At 42.8% G+C, this 10,194-nt stretch overlaps 2 protein-coding genes across 2 annotated transcripts in view; one reads left to right on the top strand and one right to left on the bottom strand.

The window, feature by feature from the left end:
* cpne4b (copine IVb) overlaps window positions 1-1,318 on the bottom strand; it is a 22,866-nt gene extending 21,548 nt beyond the window's left edge. Inside the window, exon 1 of the mRNA XM_032534961.1 lies at window positions 958-1,318. The gene's annotated coding sequence lies outside the window, so the exon portion shown is untranslated. The remainder of the gene's footprint in view (window positions 1-957) is intronic.
* A 1,146-nt stretch (window positions 1,319-2,464) lies between these two features.
* Window positions 2,465-10,144, top strand: dync1li1 (dynein, cytoplasmic 1, light intermediate chain 1). Its single transcript, XM_032534963.1, has 13 exons — window positions 2,465-2,726; window positions 2,973-3,046; window positions 4,584-4,700; window positions 4,828-5,058; window positions 5,352-5,506; window positions 5,738-5,831; window positions 6,493-6,628; window positions 6,713-6,824; window positions 7,085-7,144; window positions 7,284-7,328; window positions 7,426-7,513; window positions 7,623-7,745; window positions 8,803-10,144. Exons 1-13 carry the CDS (start codon window positions 2,623-2,625, stop codon window positions 8,919-8,921), a joined length of 1,458 nt encoding a protein of 485 aa, XP_032390854.1. The 5' UTR covers window positions 2,465-2,622; the 3' UTR covers window positions 8,922-10,144.
* Window positions 10,145-10,194: the final 50 nt, after the last annotated feature.

Here is a 10,194-nt window from a genome sequence, read left to right as displayed (position 1 = left end):
GTGTGTGTGTGTGTGTGTGTGTGTGTGTGCGCGCGCGCGTGCATGTGTGTGTGTGTGTGTGTGTCACCTTCACATGTGCACGTGTGTAAAGTGACTGGGGCAGATGGGAAATTAAAGATTTAGCCACAGGTCCATAACGTTTATATACTGTAACTGCTTCATCACATATTGATTATCAGAGGAGTAACATCGCCATCCAGACACAGTAGAGGCAGCAATACAGCTAAGAAACTATATGTGGCATGTTATGCACACCCTATGTGGAACATTAATCATGACAGGTGTCAGATGAAAGAGTGGATACAGGAAAGACGGCTGGGTGTGAGAAAAGACAGAGAAGAGTATCAGAAGTGAAGCAGTCTAGTGTTGCGAACTCACAGTGTAATTAGAGCTGACAGAGAGAGAAGCAATGAGTGTGAGGAGAGAGGTTGCGAGAGGGGGGATTAGAGAGATGGAGTGAGAGAAAAAATTGGGGAAAGGCAAGCAAGTGAGAGTGAATGAAGCAGAGGAATGGAAAAGAGAGACAGAGAATGAAGCAGATTTTTCTCATCTTGTTTTCTGACTCCAGCCGAAATAAATAAAAGCAGAGGCTTTCTAAGAGCATAGCCCACAAGGTATTTTCTAGTTTTTTTTTTGTTTTTTTTAATGTCTCACATCACTGTTTTTTTCTTTAGAATAGACTACTATGTTGTTGCCTGATCGTAAAAAATATGGTTTTATGGTCTAGTTTATTCTACAGAATAAGTAATCCATCTACAAAGTATGATTCGCTGTTAAACAATAAACATGGTATAGATTAGGCTATAAACATCTAATGTCATCATATGTCTTTCACTTATAGGACAACAGAAAACATGTCCTGCCAAATATTTGGAATAGCCTCTCTACACTCTCATGCAGCGGGGTAAGACATGCACCATCCGGGCTGCTCCTATCTCCTGCAGAGAGAAAACTCACCTCAACGACCTGGAGAAAAGATTCGAGCGGAGCCGAAGAACTTCAACGCCGTTTAGCCTGCTTGACAATCACGGATACCTCACTGCCTCCGGACCCATCTCCCTTTCCTCACTCTTTGTGTATATGTTTTCCTCAGTCCCCCCCCCCACACTGCAAAGCTCGGCCGGTTTGCCACTGACAGCCAAACAGAATTCCCACAGGGCGAGCACGGCGAGGATGCGCTCCGTGCTACTGGGTTTACTCTGGGTGAGAGATGGGGAGGAGGAGGAGGAGGACGGTGCTTCACTTAACTAGAGTTCGCAATCCGCTGGCTCCATCGGGGGCCGCAGAGAGCGCCTACCCTGGGACCGCCGAGCTCCGAGGACAGTGCACCAGCGCCATCTCGTGGTAGTTGTAATGAACTGACACGTGTAGAACTGATTTTCCGGTTCTGCGCTTTGATTGGCTGCGATGTGCTTCAGCGGTTTTATAATAAGAGATGACCGCACACCTGAGACCACTTGGTAGTTAATTTAAAGTTCACGCTGTGCCCACCAGATTCATGGTGTAGACCAATTCAAACGTTTCTCAACACCGTATTTCACGTTAGATTTTGTCTAGTTGGTTCAATTATTTCAATTACCATGTACATTGGTCTCCAAATAGTTTCTTTGTACTTATTGCTTGTCTAATTATCAGCTTATCAGCTGTTTTATGTATAAACGTAACATGGCACTAACCTTTATGGAAGTTCTTATTCAGATTTTTCTGGGCTGACTGGACTGCATGACTTCTAATCGGCCTGATTAAAAACCAAATAGCTTAAGTGTATAGGCCTACTTTAGATTTTAATAGGGTGCCATTTGGATTGACTTATTTTTCTTGTGTTAGCGTTCTATTATGCTGTCTAACCTTTTGCAAAATCTTTGGTGCTTGATCTCAACTTATAATACAGTCTATGCTCAGGGGCGTCGGACTGGGAGAAAAAGGGGACTGAGTACAGGACCCTGATGTGAGGAGGGCCCAAAAAGATGCTAGAATGATTAGCTGTGAATGTGGGGAGGGGCCCATAGAAAATGTCTTTCTCCAGGGCCCAGAATTTTGTGATATGCCCCTGTCTGTGCTAGACAATGTGAAATGGATCCAAATGGTATTATATGCTAATACAGCGTTATCTCCATCAGTGGGCTTAATAGGCCCGGTGCCAAAATATTTTACAAATCAAGGCATAAAACAACGACTTTAGGATTTGGCTATTTGAAAGCCCATTAATCCTAATTCACTCTGATAAATCGGCCGGGACACGCAAAGCTACACATGCAAAATAGCCTTATTCTCACTGGTATTATTACTCAATGGTTATTAAATTAACTATATGGTTCATTATTTATGTATCAGTCCCAATTTACACAAGCCTAAGCTACATAATATTATGTCCACTTAAGCATATAACATTTGTTTTTGATAAGTTAATAATATAATAGTTTGTAGACTCTCAAACTGTACATAACTTGGAGTGGATGGACAGTCCAGTCTGTCACTTTGAGGATGAGATATGTCTGGAACAAGGACCCCAGCTTTGTGCGGGCAGGACCACGCCCCGGCCCCGGTGTGCGGTGCACCAGACTAGGATAGCACACAACTGCTACATCCGGGCGCTCTGGTCGGTTTACAAGCCCTGCGAAGATGGCGACTTCAGGGAGGAGTGCATTATTATCCTCCACCTCAACTGGACATAAGAGCACACTGGAGAACTCCAACCCAGAGGAGGATGACGGACAGGATTTATGGTGGGCGATCGGTCATTTAAGATTAGAAGAGGTTATTATGAGCAGGGTTTGTGGCCGCAGAGTCTCCATTGTGCTGGGATGAGGATGGTTTGACAGCTAGCTTGCTAACGAGGCTAGCTAGCATCAGCACCAGACTGGTGACACAGCAGCACTAGCTCGCTTTAGCTCCTCGCTGTCAGTCGCTGTTTGTTAATGAATGAAGAAGCCTTGTTTGCCCGTTTTGTAACGGGGTTGTTCTGTCTGCAGGTCCACCATCCTGAGTGAAGTGTCAACCCATTCAAGATCTAAGCTACCGTCTGGGAAAAATGTCCTGGTTATGGGTGGGTATCTGTATGTCTGCAGTCTCCTAGCTAGCCAATAAGCATCGCTAGCTTGGTGATCATCTCATCCTGGTTGACTCGGGTAGACTTACCGCTCGATAGCTAAGCTATCTTATTCTTGACTGATGGTGCTTTTGTGTTCAAACCTGGTAGCGGGTGCGTCGGCTAGCAGAGAGAGAGACAGGTGTATTTTCCTACACACACACACACACACACACACACACACACACACACACACACACACACACACACACACACACACACACACACCATCACCATCATCTTGAGAGAGAATCGGGCCGCTTTGAAACACTGCAAGTCATACTAGCATCCAGTGATGCTAGTAGCAGCTAGGTGGAGATGATGCTGAGGGGACAAGACAAACCATCAGCCTGTGTTTTGTTAACGCGTCCGCGGGGCTTTATGGGACTGAGAGGCAGAATGGGTGCCTCCCCGTCTCGCTCTGTCCTCGTGTCCCGCTGTCGTCCACACAAACACACACACACTGTCTACACATCCGCCTGGGATAATCCGCAGCCTGCTACCCATTCCAGCTAATCGGCGAGTTGGTTACCGACGTATGACTTTTTTTTTTAAACAGCCATTGTCTGTTATGCTATCCATGACAACATCAGCAAGATCTGCCCTTATGATGCATTGAGTCCCCCTGCTGACATAATATAGCATAGTGCAAGAATAGATGCAGGCTTGGCCTTATACATACACACTTATACATGCTGTTCATGAAAATAATATAATGAAGTTGTGTGGCTCTAGTCGAGGGGATTGTTTACAGTATGTGTGCTACACTTAATTTGTTTAGTGGTGAAACAATTATTGATTAATCAGTTAGACGATTGACAGACAATATATCTAACTATTTTCTTTTCTTAATTGCTTAAATAATCAAGCAAACATGCGAAACATGTTCTAGTTTAAGCTTCTCAAATGCAAAGGATGTGATGTTTTTTGTTGTCAGTCCTTGTGACAGTAAACAGAATAGCTTTGGTTTTGGACTGTTGGTTGAGGTTCAGGAAATTTTAATTGTAATTGACAGTTGCCACTATTTTCTGACATTTTATTAACCAAATGATTAATAAATGACTCAACGTAATGTGCAGATTATTCATTAATTAAAATATTAGTTGTAAGCCAATATTTTTGCCATTTTGTGCAATCCTAATTTTGGATAGTGTGTGATGAGCATCATACTATTTTTATTAACTCTGAAGTGTATTAGTAGTACAGCTCATAGCATGATAGAGGGCAGCAGGTTGCATTGGGCAAATTGTATAACTTTAGCGGTGTGTTGGTTTCAGTTAGTATGTCACTTAGAATGCTTTTGCCAAGTTTGAATTCTAGCTCCCCTTTATTGAAACTGAATAAAAAACGAACTGAATAGGGTTTCGGCTCTAAACTCTAATATTATTATCATAAAGCAGTGCATTCTGGCATGGACAAGGCTACTACCCATAATTTGTCTACTATCCATAATTCTTTTTTATTTTTTTAAAACAGATTTTATGTGTGTCTTTAGGTGAAGTGGGTTCGGGGAAGACAGCCTTGGTTGCAAAACTGCAGGGGGTTGAAGAGTTCATGAAAGGGCGTGGCCTGGAATACCTCTACTTCAGTGTTCATGACGACGACATTGATGGTAACGATCAACTACTTGGAGTCCATAGACCCAATAAATGTTTTTACACAACAGTATATCTCTGTAATGTATATATCTTGAGTGTGTGTGTGTGTGTGTGTGTGTGTGTGTGTGTCTGTGTCTTTAGACCAGACTAGGTGTAATGCCTGGGTGTTAGACGGAGACCTTTACCACAAAGGTCTGCAGGGAGTAGCTGTGCCAGTGGACTCAATCGGCAACACGTTGCTGCTGATAACAGTTGACATGTCGCGGCCATGGAACGCCCTGGACTCTCTCCAGAAGTGGGCCGCCGTCGCTAGGGAACACATCGATAAACTCCGGGTCGCCCCGGAAACACTGCGGGAGCTGGAGCACAGACGTGAGTCATACTGACAGCAGTCAGGCTGACAAGTAGATAAAGTTGAAACAGAAAATGCTCAGAATGAAACAGAATGGCTAAAATATAGCACAGAAGATGCTCTTGGCAGCATGACAACACTTCTTGAATAAGTAACCTCCTTATCAAAACCTTTGTAAAAGCTTTACATTGAATTGGGTTTTGTCTTAAGAGGCCAGTTATGAGAATATTAACGCCACATTTAAAATGGTGTTTACTATTTGCTTCATCATTATTTGTGTATCTTAATGTGGTGTGTGTGTGTGTGTGTGTAGTTGTAAAACAGTTCCAGGAATACACAGAGCCAGGCAGTGGGGAGGATGGCACCCTGCAGAGGAGGAGTGAAGAGGAGGAGTGTGTGCTGCTGCCGTTAGGAGACAACACACTCACACACAACCTGGGAATACCAGTGGTGGTGGTCTGCACCAAGGTACGCACACACCCTTATTACTGGCTTATAAAGATGGCTTGTGTGTGAGAACATATTTTACTTTTACCTTAAAATCTAAGTGTACTTGGTTCTCAATGTGCTGTACAATATTCTTGGACCAATGAAACCTGTGTGGAATTGTTAAATCATTTTAAAATTGAATGGTCCTTTTTTCATTTCATCTACTAACACACATTCACCTGCGTCTGACACCTACTTATTTGTCCTCAGTGTGACGCCATCAGTACATTGGAGAAGGAGCACGACTATAGAGACGAACACTTGGACCTCATCCAGTCTCACATCAGACGTTTCTGTCTGCAGTGTATCCTTCACTGAACATTGTTTCTGAAAAGCAAACAAACTAGAAAAAGTGCACAAACTCAAATTGATAGTGTCAGAAAACAAAATGTGACTTGTGGCCAAAAAACATTATACACATGGGATTTAATGGGGCTGTTGATCAATACCACTGACACTGCAGTTTTCTTGTCAGATGCTGAAATTTAAGGCATTCATTCACATTTTGGCCTGTACTCTCCTAATGCCCAACTGTTCAGTTATGTTGTACCACCGTCCCTGAGTGACTGGCAGTCATGGTGTTTTGTTCTCAGGCCAAAGTTCCTAGCAGTATGGTTATTGCAGTATTTTGACCACTGTAAGCTGTATCTGAACCGTTGTTGATGCAAAGAGAGTTCCAGAAAAGCCATAGACTACCCAGTGCTGCTTAAAGTGGTTTGTTTTTCAGAATAATTTCTCCAGTCACTGCTGAGTGGAAACAGTATTAGATTTTCAAGGGGTATTGCTTTTGAAAATGAGCCAATATTGCACATGGCCTTGGTTGTTTTGTGTACTGGTAGCATTTAGTCAAAGCTTAAAATCTGTATTTGTGTAGTGCTACTGATATTAGGAGATGTAGGTTTTCTGTCACTGTGGTGTATTTTTGAGATGGTGGTGTTTGAAAATGTCCTTGACAGTCATGTCAGACGGTGCATCTCTGGTTTACACATCAGTGAAGGAGATGAAAAACCTGGACATCCTGTACAAATATCTGGTCCACAGACTGTACGGCTTTCCCTTCCACTGCCCGGCACAAGTGGTAGAAAGAGATGCTGTCTTCATGTAAGCCTGCCTTTGTGTGTGTATACATGCGAGGACTGTGGGGCCACCTGGATTTGGTTTGTAACCCTTCCTCTGCTCTCTCAGTCCATCAGGTTGGGACAATGAAAAGAAGATTGCCATACTTCACGAGAACTTTCAGACAGTAAAAGCAGACGACAGCTTTGAGGAAGTAATAATCAAACCGCCAGTCAGAAAGGTACAGGCACTCACTAAAAAAACAGCTAATTTTTAAAGATCATCTAAGGCAAGCTAAGCTTACAGCGCAACAGATTGATTATTGCTGTAATAGTATGTTTCATTACCTTCTGCATCAATGTCCGGGTGCTAAGCTTTACCTAATATCCCTGCAGGGATCATTAGAGTTTTATCCAATCTAATTTCTTAGCTTATGTAGAGCTATAAAGAAGGCCTGTAAGCGATTTTAAACATTTTTCTTTTTTTCTTGCTCGTCACCAGATTGTACATGAAAAGGAGATTCAGGCAGAAGATGACCAAGTGTTTCTGGTAAAACTGCAGGTCAGAAAACATTTCCTGTTGTGTTAATGTCAGTTGGTTTGCTGCTTGTCTGTACTCCAATTAAATCTGACTGAAGGGTTCTGATATGTTAATTAAATACTAATTGGAATGAGTGTGCATATTGTGCTCTAATTTGCAGTCGCTGCTCGCCAAACAGCCCGCTGTGACAGCAGGGCGACCAGTGGTGAGTGCTCCTCTTTTGTCTAGTTTTGGCTCAACATTAAGGAAAGCTCCTCCCAGTGTCCATATTAGTGTGAAATAAACTTTTTTGTCGTTCATAGGACACCACCAGTAGAGCACCCACGGGCTCCCCCAGGACAAGTAATCGCTCCGCAGCGGCCAACGTAGCTAACGCCATGCCACAGTCGGGTATGCATTTCGTCGCTGCACACATCAACCCATGACCATTTGCGTAGTTGGTGCATTACTTTGTGTGTATGTGTGTTTTTAACTCTAGTCTCTGTGCTGTGTGCTGCAGGTCAGACTAGTGAGGGTGTGTTGGCCAATTTCTTCAACAGTCTACTGACAAAGAAAGCAGGGACAGGGGGGCCCGGGACGCCAGGTGGCGGTAACAACACACCAGGAACAGTACGCAAGTCAGGTGAGAATGCACACTAGGTGGTAGAGGTTGTTACATTGCTGTGGTTTTGTTGAGTAGAGGAAAAAGTGCTCATTTATTCAGTTTTTGGGGTTTAATGCCATTTTCAGTTACTCCTCATTGCTTCTTTTTGGTTTCTACCTCCCATCTGCCATCCTTCATTTTCTCACCTCTTTACTCTCTTGTCCTCTACTCCAGATATGGACATAACACATGATACATTTCAACAAATTGGCCATATACTATATTGATACTGTAGGCCTAATATGTATTCATTCTCTGTGAAATGGCTGGATAATCAAGGCAGATCATTCCCAGTTTAAAGCACCATCTTTATATTTTTAACAATGCAACTTTAAAACTCATCAGGCAAGCTCAAAATTACCTTAAATAGAGTCCACCTTCCACTTTGACCTGTTTTGAACTAGATACTGTAGATCATATTGGTACTATTACATGAAAAATACAGCACACTTATTGAACTGTGATACAATGGTTAACAAAGACACATTTGTCTCTTTCAATAAAGACTTTTGTAAAGATTAAATGTTTGATGCATAATAATGCAATAAGAACCAACAAAACAAAAATGCATTTAGTATTACCAAAGGTCTGGTTGAAAAGATAAATACAGAGAGAAAAGGTAGCGCATGCTCACATTTGTATTATTGCAATATAAAATATAAATATTAGCAGTAAACCTGGATGTAAACAAATTGTTCCACACCATCTATACCATATGAATGACATTAATAAACATTTAAAATGTAATCCAATCAACAAGCTAAAGTCAAAGTATTTTACCACATCTCTATCACAGTATGCACTCCTGTATCTGTTAACTAACTTGTCTTGCAGTTGTTCTTCTCAAATGAGAAGAGATTGCTTTTGCGAATATTTTGCTAATATTCAATATTTCACCCAGCACTCATTTTAATTATAATTGAATAAGGCATTGTGCCTTAACCACACAATGCTGTGTCATATATCACACTGGCCAAAATGGTTGTTTGCTGTGATATAGTAATGTTTTTTATGTATCTACCCACACTTGATGCAGGTTCAAAGCTGGGCCTAAGCGATGTACAGGCGGAGCTGGACCGCATATCCAGCCGGGAGACCGACTCAGACTTGCCCAATGCCAACGACACCCCTGCCACCGACGGCCAGGACACATGAAGACCAACACACTTCACCCAGCTTTCCGTCTCTCCCCTTTCCACTTCAGTCACCTTCCACCTCCCTTGTTCTTCCTCGCTCAACTCCATCACAAAGATGTGGAGAGAAAGAGGGTTGTAGGCACACAGTTTTCCCTCCCCGTTCTCTCCTTTTACTTTCTCCTCAAGGAGAAAAACTCGCCCTCTCTTCCACTTCCCCCTTTTCCCACACCTTGTTCTCCCTCCCCCTTCCTCTCTCCTCCTGGCTGTTGCGCTGAGGGCGAGTATTTGTCAGTGTTACATACAAGACTGTCTGTTACATGAGAGTAAATGGGTATGGGAGACCAATGGGGATGTGTAGGAGAAGAAGAAGGAGGTGGGTTGAAAAGATTGATTACAGGAATGCAAGTGAGGGTGTTTTGTCCATCCATTCTTGTGATGGTACAGTTAGTGTTTTGACAGTAGGAACTGCTCAAGGGTACCATAGGCAGGATTGTGTGATGATGTATGTGCAGCGAGTCATGCTTGGTCAGAGGGAAAAAAAAGACCTTCCCTGAAACTAAATTGCAAACAGTCTTGTTTTTGAAGATGAAGGGACAAACATACCAGTATTTGTGCGTGTGTGTGTGTGCGTGCATGCGTGTGTGTGCGTGAGCAATAGAGAGAAAGAGAGAGTGAGACTTAAGATTTAAAGAAGTTACTTCAACCCAGACCTGTATGTCAAGAGAATTTTGGCTGGTTGCATTTCAACCAAAATGCAAAAACATTACTATGCTATTACACTACAAGCTCTTAAAACAGTGCACACACTATTATGACAGCAGCACTGTCTGCTAGACTACACACAACAAACATGACAAAAAAAGATACACTAGTCCTGTGTAGAGGGCACTTAAGGTCCATCATGGCACCCAGTTCTACATTTGGCCAAACTTCCCCAAACCTGTAGATAACAGACAGTGCACTGAAACGGGAGGGTGGTAGAGGGTTGTAGAGGGTAGGTGAGCTTTACTTGTACAGAAAAAGCACTAGTGATTCAGTTCCATAGTTGGGGCCGGGGGGTGGTGGGTGGGTGGGTTTGTGGGTGGGTAAGGGGTTCAGAATAAGGGAGGGTCACACCAAGAATGTACAGTCATTGTCTCGCTGATTGGTCCTGTTATTTCAGAGCTCTGTGTTGGCGTTTGTATAATCAGATCTGTTAATCAGTCAAATAAAAGGTGTATTTATTCGGATTCATCCACCTGACTTCTCTCTTTGTCTTTTTTTCTTTGTTTTTACCAATCGTTCCTCTTCTC

This window comes from Etheostoma spectabile, chromosome 14 (assembly GCF_008692095.1).
Source record: "Etheostoma spectabile isolate EspeVRDwgs_2016 chromosome 14, UIUC_Espe_1.0, whole genome shotgun sequence".
NCBI lineage: Eukaryota > Metazoa > Chordata > Actinopteri > Perciformes > Percidae > Etheostoma > Etheostoma spectabile.
This window is presented reverse-complemented; position numbering and strand designations above follow the sequence as displayed.

Bases quoted from the DNA above. Each gene is read 5' to 3' on its own strand.
- dync1li1 (XM_032534963.1), top strand. From the start codon at position 2,623: ATGGCGACTTCAGGGAGGAGTGCATTATTATCCTCCACCTCAACTGGA. The intron at 4,701-4,827 runs GTAACGATCAAC...CTGTGTCTTTAG, and splicing joins TCATGACGACGACATTGATG to ACCAGACTAGGTGTAATGCC. The intron at 7,746-8,802 runs GTGAGAATGCAC...CACTTGATGCAG, and splicing joins AGGAACAGTACGCAAGTCAG to GTTCAAAGCTGGGCCTAAGC.